The sequence below is a fragment of the Oncorhynchus mykiss genome, chromosome 7, assembly GCF_057628025.1.
Source record: "Oncorhynchus mykiss isolate SJ-2025 chromosome 7, ASM5762802v1, whole genome shotgun sequence".
Classification (NCBI taxonomy): Eukaryota; Metazoa; Chordata; class Actinopteri; order Salmoniformes; family Salmonidae; genus Oncorhynchus; species Oncorhynchus mykiss.
In genome coordinates this window covers 61,355,001-61,373,142 of record NC_143028.1, presented here as the reverse complement: position 1 = coordinate 61,373,142, position 18,142 = coordinate 61,355,001, and the positions used below count along the sequence as shown (strand labels likewise).

The window sequence follows — 18,142 nt, the reverse complement described above, 5'->3', positions numbered from 1 at the left end:
TGAATTTCAAGTAAATCATAAATTGATCGATGCCAATGGGAATATCTCAAGAGCTCAAGATAGGGTTGACCCTTGATAAATAATGGGGAGAGGTGTTTTAGAAACACTTGACTTGACAAACCCAACGAAATATGGATGTGTCAAGGAGAGTTTTAGGCCTGTTTGCATCGGGGGGGACAGGGTGAGATGGACCTTGTTGCAGGGATGTAGTAGAGGCTAGTTGCAGGTAAAAACAGTTTTGATATGATGTTTAGCAGTTATGCACCTAGTGCGCTAAATTAACACTGTTAGCATTGGCATTGGGATCTGCCTGGCAGTCTCGACCGGCGTTCAGTGTTTACCCACCTTTTATTTACCACTACATCCTTGTCTGTTAGGAAAGGTTAGACGCGGGCACTGGAATGGTGTGGCGAGAGCTCCATACAACAATGGCTGAATTGGCGCTGGCCGTTTACATTAAAAAATACTTCCTGGTTTCTTTGTGTACAGTAGAAAAACCCCTTTTCTAGGTCTGCAATTTGTTTTAACATCATGAAACTTCACAAATAAGTTATACAATTCGCAATGTCAGGCATTTAACCTCTTATCATCAATTTAATTTTGATCAAACCTAATGGAACCCAGCCTCAAGGTTTCTTATACTTGCACAGCATTTCCAAGCACTCCCTTTAGTTAGTACCTGTTCTAGCGGAGAGTACATAATGCCCACTTTGATAGAAAGTGTAATGACAAATAATGCTAGTCCAAGTAGTTCATGGTACTTTATGGATGTTTGAGAGGACATTGATGGTCTTAACATCTGAACGATTTGTTAGCTTTGACATGCTTTACTGCTAAAGCTCTCTATGGAGATGTGAAATGACATGACTGATGCGACTGCAGTATTGACATCATCGTAGTGCGTTGGCTGCTTGCAGTAGTGTTATGAGTAGGGTTGCAAAATTCCTGGAACATTCAATCAATTCCCTGGTTTTCCAGAAATCCTGTTTGGAGGATTCTGGATGTCCTGCTTATTCCCTCCTTATTCCAGGAAAACTAGGAAATGTATTGAAAGTTCCAAGAATTTTGCAACCCTAGTTTTGAGAGCACAGTGCTTGATGGCAGATTCTGCAGGTGACAAGGCACACCTATGGTGACAGCCCATACACTATATGCACTTACTTACTGAATGCAATTAAGAGAGCGAAAAGGTCATGGTATCAATTTATTTTGGTCAAAGTTTCAAAGAGCACACTTAGTTTGTACATGTTCAAGTTTGTGTCGTGTACTGTGAAGTTAAAAAGATAGGTTTGGAATCGAGTCGAAGATGTTTGTCCTTTACGTCTAATATTAATTTAGCCTGATTTCTCTTTGAGCCTGCTACTGAGAAGTGGCTTTTTTGCATTTTCAAATAGTATGTACACCTAAATATGTGAATATTCACACCAGTGGAGGCTGCTGAGGGGAGGACAGCTCATAATAATGGCTGGAACGGAGGAATGAAATGGCATCAAACACATGGAAACCATGTGTTTGATGTATTTGATACCATTCCACTGATTCCGCTCCAGCCATTACCATGAGCCCATCCTCCCCAATTAAGGTGCCACCATCCTCCTGTGCTTCACACATATATTTAGGAATACGTGTGTATCAGCATGTATAGTTTTTCAGAGAGAGGAATGACTGCAGTTTTGGGAGCTGCCAGATTTGCGCCTCATCCTAAGCACAGCAGTGTTTCAAACTCCAGCTAAAATCTACAAAAAAATGACAACATAGTCAATAGCCGTTCTATATACAGACACACATACATAAAATATGTGCATATAAATACATATCTTATTTTGATTAATATCTTTATCCATATATACTGTATATATGTGTATATATATATATATATATATGAATACATTAGCTTTGTGTGTTATACATATACAGTACCAGTCAAAAGTTTGGACACACCCGTAGTAACCAAAAAAGTGTTTCACAAATCAAAATACAGTGGGGCAAAAAAGTATTTAGTCAGCCACCAATTGTACAAGTTCTCCCACTTAAAAAGATGAGAGAGGCCTGTAATTTTCATCATAGGTACACTTCAACTATGACAGACAAAATGAGAAGAAAAAATCCATAAAATCACATTGTAGGATTGTTTATGAATTTATTTGCAAATTATGGTGGAAAATAAGTATTTGGTCACCTACAAACAAGCAAGATTTCTGGCACTCACAGACCTGTAACTTCTTCTTTGAGGCTCCTCTGTCCTCCACTCGTTACCTGTATTAATGGCACCTGTTTGAACTTGTTATAAGTATAAAAGACACCTGTCCACAACCTCAAACAGTCACACTCCAAACTCCACTATGGCCAAGACCAAAGAGCTGTCAAAGGACACCAGAAACAAAATTGTAGACCTGCACCAGGCTGGGGAGACTGAATCTGCAATAGGTAAGCAGCTTGGTTTGAAGAAATCAACTGTGGGAGCAATTATTAGGAAATGGAAGACATACAAGACCACTGATAATCTCCCTCGATCTGGGGCTCCACGCAAGATCTCACCCTGTGGGATCAAAAGGATCACAAGCTGGGACCAAAGTAAAAAAGCCTACCATCAGTAACACACTACGCCGCCAGGGACTCAAATCCTGCAGTGCCAGACGTGTCCCCCTGCTTAAGCCAGTACATGTCCAGGCCCATCTGAAGTTTGCTAGAGAGCATTTGGATGATCCAGAAGAAGATTGGGAGAATGTCATATGGTCAGATGAAACCAAAATATAACTTTTTGGTAAAAACTCAACTCGTCGTGTTTGGTGGACAAAGAATGCGTTTGAGTGAGTTTCATCCAAAGAACACCATACCTACTGTGAAGCATGGGGGTGGAAACATCATGCTTTGGGGCTGTTTTTCTGCAAAGGGACCAGGACGACTGATCCGTGTAAAGGAAAGAATGAATGGGGCCATGTATCGTGAGATTTTGAGTGAAAACCACCTTCCATCAGCAAGGGAATTGAAGATGAAACGTGGCTGAGTTTTTCAGATTGACAATGATCCCAAACACACCGCCCGGGCAACGAAGGAGTGGCTTCGTAAGAAGCATTTCAAGGTCCTGGAGTGGCCTAGCCAGTCTCCAGATCTCAACCCCATAGAAAATCTTTGGAGGGAGTTGAAAGTCTGTGTTGCCCAGCAACAGCCCCAAAACATCACTGCTCTAGAGGAGATCTGCATGGAGGAATGGGCCAAAATACCAGTAACAGTGTGTGAAAACCTTGTGAAGACTTAAAGAAAACGTTTGACCTCTGTCATTGCTAACAAAGGGTATATAACAAAGTATTGAGAAACTTTTGTTATTGACCAAATACTTATTTTCCACCATAATTTGCAAATACATTCATTAAAAATCCTACAATGTGATTTTCTGTTTTTTTTTTTCTCATTTTGTCTGTCATAGTTGAAGTGTACCTATGATGAAGATTACAGGCCTCACATCTTTTTAAGTGGGAGAACTTGCACAATTGTTGGCTGACTAAATACTTTTTTGCCCCACTGTATATTTTATATTTTATATTCTTCAAAGTAGCCACCCTTTTCCTCGATGACAGCTTTGCACACTCTTGGCATTCTCTCAACGAGCTCCATGAGGAATGCTTTTCCAACTGTCTTGAATGAGTTCCCACATGCTGAGAACTTGTCTGCTTTTCTTTCACTGTTCACTCAATTGGGTTGCTGGTCAGTGATTGTGGAGGCCAGATCATCTGATGCAGCACTCCATTCTCCTTCTTGGTCAAATAGCCCTTTCACAACCTGGAGGTGTGTTTTCAGTCATTGTCCTGTTAAAAAACAAATGATAGTCCCACTAAGCGAAAACCAGATGGGATGGTATATCGCTGCAGACTGCTGTAGCCATGCTGGTTAAGTGTGCCTTGAATTCTAAATAAATTACTGACAGTGTCACCAGCAAAGCACCCCCAAACCATCACACCTCCTCCATGCTTCACTGTGGGAACCACACATGCGGCGATCATCCGTTCAACTACTCTGTGTCTCACAAAGACATGGCGGTTGGAACCAAAAGTCAGACCAACGGACAGATTTCCACCCGTCTAATGTCCATTGCTCGTGTTTCTTGGCCCAAGCAAGTCTCTTCTTTTTATTGGTGTCCTTTGGTAGTGGTTTCTTTGCAGCAATTTGACTATGAAGGCCTGATTCACACACACTCCTCTGAACAGCTGATGTTGAGATATGTCTGTTACTTGAACTCTGTGAAGCATTTATTTGGGCTGCAATCTGAGGTGCAATTAACTCTAATGAACTTATCCTTACTTTCCTGGGGCTGTCCTCGTGAGAGACAGTTTCATTATAGTGCAAGATGGTTTTTGCGTCTGCACTTGAAGAAACTTTGAAAGTCCTTGACATTTCCTGAATTGACTGACCTTCATGTCTTAAAGTAATGATGGACGTTCGTTTCTCTTTGCTTATTTGAGCTGTTCTTGCCATAATATGGACTTGGGCTATCTTCTGTATACCACCCCTACCTTGTCACAACACAACTGATTGGCTCAACGCATTAAGAAGGAATGAAATTCCACAAATTGACTTAACAAGGCACACCAGTCAATTGAAATATATTCCAGGTGACTACCTCATGAAACTGGTTGAGAGAATGCCAAGGGTATGCAAAGCTGTCATCACTTTGAAGAATCTCAAATATAACATATTAGTTTACTACTTGATTCCAAATGTGTTATTTCATAGTTTTGATGTCATCACTATTATTCTACAATGTAGAAAATAGTAAGAATAAAGAAAAACCCTACAGTGAGTAGGTGTGTCCAAACTTTTGACTGGTACTGTATATGTACTGCAAATATAAACAAGTTCATATATTTCAAAACATTATTATGTTGTTTTAACTATGAGGTTAGGATTTCATGTTAGAAAAGGTAAGGCTGCAATATGGAACAAACCTTCCCATGCACTCTCCATTTCATCCCCCAAGAGAAAATGAGAAGGGGGGAAAAAATTAACATTTTGAAAAGTTAATTGTAAACTAGTGAAGTGAGCGACCCCATCGGCATCGGAAATAGTTTTGGCTGTATTCAAAAAGCATATCAGCAATATATATGTATGTATACATGTATTGTGTGTGTGTGTATGTATATATATATATACACACACACACACACACACACTGTACACCTTTTAAATGCAACTCTTTAATCGGTTAACAGCGATTTAAGAGATACAGTGGTCTGAGTATATTAATAGAGCTACAAGTCCTCAGCAATAAAAATGTTTGGTCTTTTGGTCCCTAAAACAACTAAGGAATGACAGGTAAGACTCCCTGGAGACCGTTGCTCTGGCTCTCCTTGCCAACGGTGTCCCCTGGAAACAGACAGGCACTCCAAGCTAAAGATGAAATATCGCTTTCCCTACAAAGTTCTCTTTCTTCCGAGAAACATATTTTTTAGTTTGTTTCTAGTCCTGTAAAATTGTTCTTTAAAAAGTTGTTTCCCCATACCCAAACACATTTACATAGAGATATCCTATGGCATTCCCCCATAAAGTATTTTCAAAGTTTGTTTAATTCTTGGAACTCTTATTATCCATGTTTCCTCCATCTCTGTTCCGTGTGTTTTTTTATTTATAATTCCTCACTTGTGGTCCTGTAAGGTAGCTGTCGTTCAGGTGTGGTTAGGTAGAGAGAGAGAGGAGGGGAGGCGATAAAGACAGTCGGAGCCCTGGAGCTACCCAGGCTTGCAGGAGTTTTCTCTGAGGTCCAAAAGGTACATCCAACAGAATTTTCTGTTACTTGGTCATCTATTTGTTCATGTTCAGCCCAGTATCTGATCCAGTTTCATACCAGCCTCAAAGAATACCTGTGTCCCGGTGATCCGTCAGTTCAATGGCGTTGTTCATGTAATCAACATATGTTCCAGCTCAACAAAAACCTGGAAAATTGAGAATACTGTCCTTTACTCATTGCTAACAGTAAAATCAGATCTATGCATAGTCACTTTAATAACTCTACCCAAATATTACCTCAACTAACCGGTGCCCCCGCACATTGACTCTTTACCGGTACCCCCCTGTATACAGTCTCGCTATTGCTATTTTACTGCTGCCCTTTAATTACTTTTTACTTTTATTTCTTATTCTTATCTGTATTTTTAAACTGCATTGTTGGTTAGGGGCTCGTAGGTAAGCATTTCACTGTAAGTATGCGACTAATACGATTTGATTTGAGATTGCTCTATATGCCCCAGCAAAACATATTTTCACAGTAAAATCAAATATATTCTAATTTGTTTGAACTGTATATATGTAATTAAATAAATTAAAATGTACTATATATATATCAACAAATATGATGTACTGTAAATTCTAATTAATTTAAATATACACATGTTAAATATTCTATGCCTTCATAAAGTATTCATACCCTTGACTTGTTCCTCTCTATACATTTGGTTGTTGATCATTTTTGTTTTCAAGTTTTGCCATAGATTTTCAAGACGATTTTAAGTTAAAACTGTAACTAGGCCACTCAGGAACATTCAATGTCATCTTGGTAAGCAACTGCAATGTATATTTGTCCATGTGTTTTAGGTTATTGTCCTGCTGAAAGGTGAATTTGTCTCCCAGTCTCTGTTGAAAAGCAGACTGATACAGGTTTTCCTCTAGGATTTTGCCTGTGCTTAGCTCCATTCTGTTTATTTTTTATTCTGAAAAACTCCCCAGTCCTTAATGATTGCAAGAATACCCATAACATGATGCAGCCACCACTATGCTTGAAAATATGGAGTGGTACTCAGTAATGTATTGTTTTGGATTTGCCCCAAACATAATGCTTTGTATTCAGGAGATAAAGGTAATTTCTTCACCACTTCTTTTGCAGTTTCACTTGAGTGCCTTATTGCAAACAGGATGCATGTTTTGGAATTATTTTATTCTGCACAAGCTACCTTCTTTTCACTCTGTCAATTAGGTTAGTATTGTGAAGTAACTGCAATGTTGTTGCTCAATCCTAAGTTTTCTATCACAAACTTTAACCGTTTAAAAATCACCATTGGCCTCATGGTGAAATCCCTGAGCAGTTTCCTTCCTCTCCGGCAACTGAGTTAGAGTTTGCAACTTATAATGTGACTTGTTAAGCACATTTGTATTATTGAACTCATTTAGGCTTGACATAACAAAGGGGTTGAATACTTATTAACTCAAGACATTTCAGCTTTTCATTTTAATAAAAAATATATAATTTTGAAAAAACAATTCCACTTTGACATTATGGGGTATTGTGTATAGGCCAGTGAGACACAATCTCAATGTAATCTATTTTAAATTCAGGCTGTAACACAAAACCTGTAAAAAGTCAAGGGGTGTGAATACTTTCTGAAGGCACTGTATTATATAATTTAGGGGGTCTAATTGCGGGCGACTGCTCACCTGTGTTTCCCTGTGTGCAGCATCTGCCTTATCCCCCAGGGCAGGGGTGGCTAGGAGTGGCTAGTAGGGGCGGTTGGCGTCCTTCGGCCTCTTGAGCTGCACCTTGAGTCTCTTCATGCCGATCTGAAAGCCGTTCATTGACTGGATGGCAGCCTGGGCACTACCTGGGTTGTCGAAGCTCACAAATCCTGGGGGATGGGTCGCAGAAAGAGAGATGGAGACCAGAAGATGGAAATATATATATAGCGTGAGAGAGAAGAGGGACGGCGTTAGATAAGTGCAAGACCAAAGAAAGGACCGTATGAGTGACAGTTGGAGGTTTATGAAAGGGTAGCATGAGATGGAAAGAAAGAAGGAAGACGGAATACAGGATGAGCGGAGTGGTCAGATCAAAGCTACTTCAGATTTCAAGTCGATTACATGATTTCTTCATTTTGCCACATTTGTAACACACATACATTAACTTGAATGAATACTGTACTTCATCATGCAATCAATATAGCACATTTCCTGCCATAGCCATTCAGATTATCAGATGATTTTTTTTTAAATCTCAGTTTACAACACTTTAAAAACACGTGGTATCGCTTAATTTACAATACCATCGTGTGGACTTAACATATAATGCATGTTAAAGTTACTATACATTAGACACAGTTTGACACAACATCAAATAATCATTAAGAAGCCTAACGGCATGCAATAGAAACACAACACTAGGTCACTCAACTCAATGGTATTAACCATAGAATTAGAACATATAGAACAGACATCACTCGTCGAAACGGCACTTTAGTTTTTATCGGCAATATTTATGACTCAATCTGCAAAACATCACCTCTCAGTGAAAGAATAAATATCTATTTAATTCTGGCTTTGTTAAAAGGCCCATGAAAATTATTCATAGACTATGTTACACTAAATAGTACAATGTCCATTCCAGATGTTGTAAATCTTTGGTGGAGACTACTCAATGAATGTGTTTCGCCAGGCCTGTCATGGGTATCACCATAGAGAGAGTGTTTAAGGGTTAACACTGCTAGAACTCCAATTAATTTAATTGTCATAAACCTGTCATTAGCATATAACAGCTGTTATAAGCAGTCATGATATGTCCATTTATGCTGCAATACATTCCTGGTTGCGTTCAGTGATATGCCAACTAACCACTAACATTTCCTATGGATACCCTCTTCATAATGCATACTGTATTGCATTATGCATACCTCATACAGTATGGCATTAGAAATGTGTTTATAAGGTATTATGAAGAGGATATTCATAGAAAGTGTTATGACCATGTCTGGTTTCTCAGCTTGTTGACACTCTAGTCTAAATTATTAAAGCCATGTCATGTATCATATGTTGTCATAACCTGACATAAACCATTATGACAATTTATTACATCTGCTCTGTCATACTAATGAGCATAAGGATCACTTTATGATGCAGTTACAGGTGTTTCCTACCCCTAAATCCATTGCATTTACAGTGAGAAAGTATTTTCCCCCTTTCTGATGTTCTCTATTTTTGATATTATTGACACTGGATGTTATCAGATCTTCAACCAAAACCTAATAGATAAAGAGAACCTGAGTGAACAAATATGATACGTATTTTTTAAATGTAATTAACAAAGTTATGCAACACCTAATGCCTCTATGTGGAAAAAGTAATTGCCATCTTACACTCTTTAATTGGTTGTGACACCTTTATCTTCAATGACTGCAACCAAATGCTTCCTGTAATTATTGATCAGTTCCTCACATCGCTGTGGATGAATTTTGTCCCACTCTTCCATGCAGAACTGCTTTAACTCAGCAACATTTGTGGGTTTTCGAGCATAAACTGCTCGTTTCAGGTCCTGCCACAACATCTCAATTGGGTTGAAATGTAATGCTTTTCAGCCATTCTGATGTAGACTTGCTTGTGTGTTTTGGATCATTGTCTTGCTTCAGGACCCAGCTGTGCTTCAGCTTTAACTCATGTCTGGCCTGACATTCTCCTGTAGAATTCTGATACAGAGCATAATTCATGGTTCCTTCAAGTCATCCAGGTCCTGAGGCAGTAAATATCCCTAAACCATTACACTACCACCACCATGCTAGGTCATTGGTATAAGGTTCTTACTGTGGAATGCAGTGTTTGGTTTTCGCCAGAGATAACGGGACCCATGTCATCCAAAAAGTTTATTAAATAAATGACAGAAATTGCATTTTTGTGTTATTCGTTTACTCACGTTTCCTTAATCTAATATTAGGTTTTTGCTGAAGAGCTGATAACATTGTGTCAGAAATATTCAAAAATAGAAGAAAAAAACAAAGGGGGCAAATACTTTTTCAGGGCACTGTTGTATCTGTAACAGAAGACCCGCAAGACATATTCACTCCCGCCTGGGCCCTGAATTTTCAAGCAACTATATAATTTACAATGTCTCTTTTCAATGTTTTCTAAAAAAGAATGTGAAAGAATAATCATACGGATAATAATGAAGAATAAATCATCTTTACAGGTGTTTTATCATTTTTACCCACCAAAGCATTTACTTTGGTTTGTCGCCCGATCCACAAACACTTTGGAGGAGATGACATTACCGAAAGGCAGGAACATCTGCATCAGCTCGCCATCCCCAAACTCCTGAGGGAGGTGATAGATGAACAGGTTACAGCCCTCCGGCCCTGCACAGAGAGAGAGAGAGAGAGAGGAAGGATGGGATGGTGGAGAGAAAGGAGAGGGGAGGGGGAAAGAGAGGAGGGGAACGGTGGCATCGGGGAGACAAAGGAAAGGAGAGAGGGTGGGGTGGCATCGGGGAGAGAAAGGAGAGGAGAGGGGTTGCGGCAGGGAAGAGAGAGGAAAGGGGTGGGATGGAAGAGGGGGATGGGGTGGGAGAGAGAGGGGGTTATAGCAAAGGAGTGAGAGATGGTGGTATAAAGGGGGGGAGATCAATCAACATGATGATGCAAGTAAACAGGTACATAATATGATATCAGAAAGACTATGTAGAACAAGTTCTGGAGTCAGATGATGCCCCAAAAGTAGTGCACTATAAAGGGAATAGGGTGCCATTTGGGATGCAAAATGATTCCCATATGTTTCATCTACACTCCACAGGGGGGAGCCAGAGTCCCAAGCCAATGTCATCCAGCACACAGGTCAATGAGTTCTCCCTCCACATCGGCTGATTACAGCAAGTCTACCGTTATGCATCTCTCTCACTTGCTTTCTTCCAGGACAAAAGAAAACACAGAACATTGGCTGTTTCCCAAAGTATCTACATGCTAAATCGCCGGTGCTGCTGGTGACAAAGAAAGGAAGCTATTGAGGTGCACCCCTCATGTAACATTGAGGCATACTGCATGGAAGTGCTATGAAAGGGACAGTTGATTTGCTAGTAGTGTATGAGCCTGGAGACAAGCAAAAAATACCAGCCACTTTAATACTTTGATCAGATTGGCATAGACCAGGGTTGGTCTGTGTGTGTGCCTCACCTTCTCTCTGCTGTTGTGGGATGATGGGAGGAGGCTGGGGAAAGGCCTGGCTGATCTGGCCATATGCAGCAGGGTAGGCTGCTAAGACACACACATACATAAGCAGATCAGATAACACTCAAAGGCTGGAGAGCCGAGCGCACACACCTACACACCCACTTATACACACACAAATGTATTTGATAAGACACTAAGACTAATGTTTTTACACACACACACCTACATATCAGATTATGCATACACACACACCATGTGAGAGTGACATACCTGCATACTGCTGGACTCCTGTGTAAGCCTGCTGTAGGTGATCTGCTGCAGTGGGACTCTGAGCTGTTGAGTCGAAGAGAAGGAGAGAGAGAGTGAAAGGACAAGAAGAGTAGGAAAAAACAGTAAGAATGGGAAGAGGCAATGAAAAAAGGAGGGAGAGGGAGATATGAAACGGTTAGAGAGGGAGATATGAAACGGTTAGAGAGGGAGATATGAAACAGTTAGAGAGGGAGATATGAAGGAGTCACTGTGTGCTTTGTTTGAGCGTGAATGGCAATTTAACTTAATCTCTCACCATTTTCTCTCAAACAACTAGGCAAAAAGGACAGTCTGGGACTGGCTATATTTCCACACATACAGACACCAATTTGAACAGTTTTAATGACCAGATTGACCACTATAACACGCCAAGATTCATGTAGATCCACCCCCTCCGCACAAGAACTCCTGGCACTATAGGATATTCTTGTGTGGTGCACATTTTTGGACCAAAACATGTTACAGACACACAGTGAATTGGAAATATTACACCTCAATAATAACCAACACCAATACCATGCCACTACACACACTCATCAGAACCACACTGTCACACACATGCATGTAAACACACCCACATTTCCACCATGAAGCACCACACACACACACAGACACACACAGACACACACACACACACACACACACACACACACACACACACACACACACACACACACACACACACACACACACACACACACACACACACACACACACACACACACACACACACACACACACACACACACAGGGGAGAAAGGCTTGAGGATGGGGTGAATGGGTACCTTCAGAGAGAGAAGAGAGGAAGCAGCCACCCTGAACTCCAAAACAACTCCGCTGAGCCAAACCGTTTTTCTCAGAGTCCTCTCTAAAAACCACCTCCTGTAACACTGGAAAGAGATTGGAGAAAGAAGCATTTCCTCCACTATTCACAAACCCAAGGACGTTGACACACATACTGGCTAACATTGGAACATGATGTAAGCGCATACTGTACATCAGCAACCTTTATAACCTTTTATAAACATTCATAACACAGCTGTTTGTTTCTTTGTCCTTTTGTAAGATGACTACAGAAACCTGTTTTTCAATACAGCCAGCCCTCCTGAATAGAATCCAACATCATGCCCCTCTGAAAGGATGGGAAATGTTTGGGGCAAAATAGACCTGCTGCACAAGTTACCCTCAGTCACAGATTTGCACCACAGCCACATCATCATTACATGTTAGAACCGTGTAAAAGATGAAATTAAACGCAGTCTCAAAAAGCCCCCTGTCCCTTCTAATAGCCGGGCAATGGCACACATTTCAGCAAATAAACGTCTGTTTCAAATAAACGTTGGGTCTAAATGAATTGTTTACATGGTTTAATGTTTGATTTTTTACATTACATAATTCAGTAATGACTCGAAAAAATGATGTAAATCATATATTTCTATCACCAGTAAGAATCGTCTAGCCATTGGCTGCTAACAGTTGAGAACTGCTAGCTAATAGTGATGTGCAGCTTGCGAACGATAAGCTATTTTTGAACAAGTATTTTTACTGACTCAAGAGTCATGAATCAGTGACTCCTTCATTTTTGATGTTCATTTGACCTGTACTAGTGCTGGCCACAATGAGTCCTGCAGCAGTATTAACACACACTTCTCAGGCTCAGCGACTCCAGAGACGTGCTCCGAGTCCGACCGTGAACTATCTGTCATATGAGCGTAGCAAAATAGATCATGAGCATAAATAAGAAAAATACACTTTTAGATCTGATAATTGATCACATGGTGGAAAAATGTGTGCAATTAATAGATTTTTAAATGTTATGATGCACACAGCTTTTTAGAACCAAAACATACACAGCTTCTGCTCAACAAACTCGAGAAGAAATCGTTTGCGGGGCTGCAGTTCGCAAACGGCATTCTGTTTATTACCCTCGTGGCAGTCAAGCAAGGCATTCTGTCAAGAGTCGTTTGCATTCTAGTCTAGATGCGGTCACAACTGGACCTCGCTTCAAATGTATCAAGAAATAATCTTATTTGTATGCCTAGCAATCAACAAATGTTAATTGTTTAAAGCACATGTTTACAACTCTCAGTCACAAATGACAGCTTCTAATAAGCCCCCTATGTGGAAAGACAACCTGTGAACAAGAGGCTTGTAGAATCATGACTCTTTCAAGTTTTCAGTTCATTGTCAGCAGGTATGGGGCCCTGTCTGCTCTGGGAATTACTGACTCAAATGAACAAAATTAGTCAAAAGATTTGAGTTTTAAAAAAAGACCCAAACTTCCCATTAGTACCAGCTAACTGGCAAGCACAAAAGCAGTTAACAACTTCGGCAGTACAGACCCCAGAAAATGCCCGATTGCCTTCTAGTGGCGAAAGTAAGAACTGACGAAAATGCACAATAAAAAGAGGAGAATAATTATTCTGTCAAGGAATAATTTTTATAGAGGGATGCTAAGACAAAATAAACTTGACACAGTGTGTAAATGATTACACAGTGCAGGAAATGAAGAAATTGCTTCAAATGCTGGAAGTGAATGCTGGAAATTAACAATTAACTGCAAATTAGCAAAAGCTGTGTGTATTAAGGAAATAGACGCCTGGCTCAAATAGAAGTCTGTCTCCAATAAGTGCCTGATTTAAGCAAATAAAAGCCTGGGCAATTAATTTAAGTTTCACGGTAGTTACATCAGTCTTTGGGAATTCAAAGATTCAGGTAAATGTGTAATATTGGGTAATATGTAACATATAATATACATGGCTCTTGTTCTATCCATGTAATGCATGTAGGCCTACTGTATATGTCAATCATTGGGTGCACCTTGCATGCTTTGTGGTGAGTCTGTTGGCAAGATCAGCACAGAGAATGCTGAATTCCTAAGACAACACAGAAGAAATTCTTCATACAATGAAATGAAGAGTCACTTCGGGGGCTGCCCTACACGTGTATCACAGCGAGTGTGTGTTATTTTGTCAGCAAGTATGTGTTCTCTGCAGTGTGTGTGGTGCTGAATGTTTGTGGTAGGTGGATGGGTGGTTTGAGGTGGCTTACCAGGATAGGAGTGTATCCCGTTGGTATACACAGCTTCGGCAGTGGGCTGCCCATTGGTCTGATGGGGGGGCATCCCAGCGAAACCATTCACACTGATGGGCGAGGGGATACTGGTCACTGTGGGGGCGCCAATACCAGGGGGGGTACTGCCACCTGGCAGAGAGAAATAAATAAAGAGATGAGCAAGGGACATTGTCAGTTGTAAGGCCAGTTAACTGACAAGTTTGGTCTGACAACTGACAACTGACCACTGAGGGTGTTTTTTACTGACAACTAAGTCCCCCCCCCCCCCCCCCCCCCCCCACACCCGACAGCTGATAATATCTTAATATGATTGCCTTACAGGTGGAAAAGTTGAACCCTTGACCCCTGGCCTCACCTGACGTGGGGGTCATGTGCCCCCCTGGGAGGCCGTTGATGGTGGCCATGTGCTGCATCTGTGCAGCGGCAAAGGCTGCCATGGGGCTGAGGTAGCCCCCCTGCCCTACTGACGCCATCAACGCTGCCTGCTGCTGCTGCACCTGCATGGAGAGATGGAGTGAGGGGGAGATAGGGAGATATTTTTATTTATTTTTTATTTAACCTTTATTTAACTAGCCAAGTCAGTCAAGAACAAATTCGTATTTGCAATGACAGCCTAACCCGGTCAAACCCTAACCCAGATGACGCTGGGACAATTGTGTGCCACCCCATGGGAATCAGGGTCTGTAGTGACGGCTCTAGCACTGAGATGCAGTGCCTTAGACCGCCCCGCCACTCAGGAGAGAGGGATGGAGAGTGTGACTTTCTTATTCTGCACAATTGTAACTTTTTTTGATACTTTAGCTCATATTCTATTTTGTGCATGTGTGAGTGTGTGCGTACTTGTGTGTGTAAATAACTGTATATATGAATGGACACAGCCATCGATCACGTGATACCATTCATTCCTATGTGAAACTCAGTAGCACATTGAAGCCAAATGGCGTCTCATGGAGACATAATATCCGCAGATTGAGCTTATCCAGGAAGGGATGTTGCAGGCTAGCTCAGTGCTGCCCAATGTTCCCTCCAAAATATTTCTTCACTGAGTAAATTTCAGGTCTCGTTTTCACAGCGCGCATTTACTGTGAACACTGTACACGCTTTAAGTTATAGTTTCAACAGTGGCCAAATAGGCTATGGTGTCTATTTGATCATAATGTATGCCTACCAAAAACAATGAAGAACATGCATCCCATAACATTTTAACATGGAAATAGCTCTTCTATCATTTAGCCTACAGTAGCAGCCAAAGTGTGGTGTTCCTTGTACATTCCATGAAACGTTTGAAAAAAAAACATGCAGGGCTTGACATTAACCTGTTCATACAATTGTCCTTCAGACAAGGTGACTGAAAATGTTGTTGTGTTGCTTGATGCAAAAAACACTTTACAAAATAAAATGCATTATTATTCCCATTCCATTATAACAGAGAATCAGACAAATTATGCTACCCTTAGCGTATTCAAGCCTGTCTCAAAAAACATCACTGCCCCTTTAAAAAAAAAAAAAGAACTCTTCACCTGACTCGCTTTTCAAAGATGTCTAGAAATTTCCACGTTTTGTGCTCTTGTATGAATCAATCACTTCCTTATCGCTGACTGCAAATTATCTATAACTGGGCTAATAACTCACTAACTAGCAAAGGATGTGAACAAATGTGCATGTGGCTACATATAGCTCTGACTTTGATCTCAAAACAAGCGCATCTATTCACGACCGCTCGTACTGTAAACACAGTCCAGTTCAAAGCGAATGGCACAGATCCATATACGGCAATGGTATATTTGCATATAGGCATACTGCAGCTCTGATTGGTTATGCCACACCGGTCAGTCTAGAGTACGGGCAGAGTTGTGTGTGCCAATGCAATAGAATCCTACTCTGATGCTTTCTGCCTACAATGTTGCATTTAAAGTGCAAATGTTGAGTTGATTCGATCGAAATTGACACAGTAAAGGGAAACGTTTACAGTGTTAACAGGGAAAAATCTAGAACAGTGGTCGCCAACATTTTCTGAGTCAAAATGCAAGCTGAGATCTACCGCTCAGATTTTTTTTAACCTGACTTAAAAAATGTAAGCCTATGCAACATTAACCAATTAAAAACAGTACTGTAGCAATGAGGTTTGTCCAGTAAGCTATAGATCAAATCAAATCAAATCAAATGTATTTATATAGCCCTTCGTACATCAGCTGATATCTCAAAGTGCTGTACAGAAACCCAGCCTAAAACCCCAAACAGCAAGCAATGCAGGTGTAGAAGCACAGCCCAATACATTATCACCACATATTGGCTTTACTTGAATTGCCCTGCCAATTTATTGTTGTTCGGGCCATTTGAGATAGGCTATATGATCACACCAGTAATAGAGCCATTGTTGTATCACTTGTAAGGCACAGCAAAGTGAGTATACAGTTAAATCATTTAATTTTAATTTTACTGAACTGATGTTGCCCACATCTGATGGTCAGTCTCAGCGGAAGAAGACAGCAGCAGACTGAGGTGCCGCCTCTCAACATCCCTCCGCTCATCCCTCAGCTCTCATTGACACTGACCAAAAAGGGACACTGTCTCCCAGCTTATTGCAAAACTTGAGTCGCACCTCATTATTTCAGCCTCATACACAAATTCATGTTGTCACACTCTGTTTGAACAGAGAAAGTGAAATATTCCTCAATACTAAAAAGACCCAAGCTGCTAATAATGACAACAACGCAAGCCTATAGATACATTTTCCTCTTCATTCATTACTGCTGCAGTGCTTGTTGTAGCACTGAGGGGAAATAGGAAGAACGCGCATTTTATGGATTCTAAAAGTGTTGACAGTGCTGAGTAAGAACTTAAACATGAACTCAGTCATAAAAACAGTAGCTCTTTGCTGTATTCATTGACAGTCTCTCTCTAGTCTGGTTTGAAATGTTTTGAAATCTCACACTATAAACTTTGCTCTAGCTTTCTTTTATGCCTGCTCCGTTACTGGAGACACGGTCACTGCAGCTACTTGATTTGCTCTCCTGCCGGGAAAGCAGAGTTTTTACCTTCAGACACATGAAATGGTTAAAAAAGGCAACAGTTCACCTCCCCGGGGCGCAGGGCAGTTGAATTGGGTGCACCTACCGCCGTCAGGCCGAGACCAATAAAATAAAAAATCATTGGGTTTTTACAGAAATTGTTTTAAAAATTATTTTTATTATTTTTTATCCCCAATTGGTAATTACAGTCTTGTCCCATTGCTGCAAATCCCTTTACGGACTCGGGAGAGGCGAAGGTCAATAGATGTGCGTGCTCCGAAATACGACCCTGCCAAGCCACACTGCTTCTTGACACACTGCTCGCTTAACTCGGAATCCAGCCGCATCAATGTGTCGGAGGAAACACTGTACAGCCCGCCGCAGGAGTCACTAAAGCACAATGGGACATGGACATACCGGCTGGCCAAACCCTCCCCTAACCCGGATAATGCTGGGCCAATTGTGCGCTGCTTCATGGGTCTCCCGGGCGCGGCCGGCTGCGAAACAGCCTGGGATTGAACCAGGATCTGTAGTGATGCAGCTAGCACTGTGATGCAGTGCCTTAGACCTCTGCGTCACTCGGGAGGCCCCCTTTACAGAAATGCTGGGCAATATTGACCGGTTGCTGACCACTGCTCTAGAAAGTTGAGTGGGTGTGTTGAGTGTAGGCTGATATTTATTCTGTGTGGCTGTCCCGGGGAGCTGCATGGCAGTCTCGGGCTACTGCGCCCGCTCACATGGGCAGCTTAGAGCGAACATTGGTGCTACCCCCACTCATTAAGTAATTCAAGTTGAAGGCCGACCGGGGTACTGCAGGTTGCCATTAGCAACAAAATGATC

General features: G+C 41.2%; 1 protein-coding gene across 14 annotated transcripts in view; it reads right to left on the bottom strand.

Annotated features, from left to right (window-relative positions):
* Positions 1–1,841: 1,841 nt before the first annotated feature.
* Positions 1,842–18,142, bottom strand: part of LOC110529005 (CUGBP Elav-like family member 4) — a 116,392-nt gene continuing 100,091 nt past the window's right edge. For 4 of the 14 annotated variants that reach the window (XM_036983883.2, XM_036983886.2, XM_036983884.2 and 1 more), the window contains exons 7-14: positions 14,647–14,788; positions 14,268–14,420; positions 12,002–12,106; positions 11,178–11,240; positions 10,911–10,991; positions 9,957–10,100; positions 7,423–7,610; positions 4,124–5,927 (exon numbers count right to left, since the gene is read on the bottom strand). In XM_036983883.2, the coding sequence (XP_036839778.1) occupies positions 7,483–7,610; positions 9,957–10,100; positions 10,911–10,991; positions 11,178–11,240; positions 12,002–12,106; positions 14,268–14,420; positions 14,647–14,788 (816 nt within the window). In that variant the 3' untranslated portion in view covers positions 4,124–5,927; positions 7,423–7,482. Of the gene's footprint in view, positions 5,928–7,422; positions 7,611–9,956; positions 10,101–10,910; positions 10,992–11,177; positions 11,241–12,001; positions 12,107–14,267; positions 14,421–14,646; positions 14,789–18,142 lie in introns of all 14 variants that reach the window. The other 10 variants (XM_090241596.1, XM_036983889.2, XM_036983894.2 and 7 more) reach the window with 4 other exon arrangements.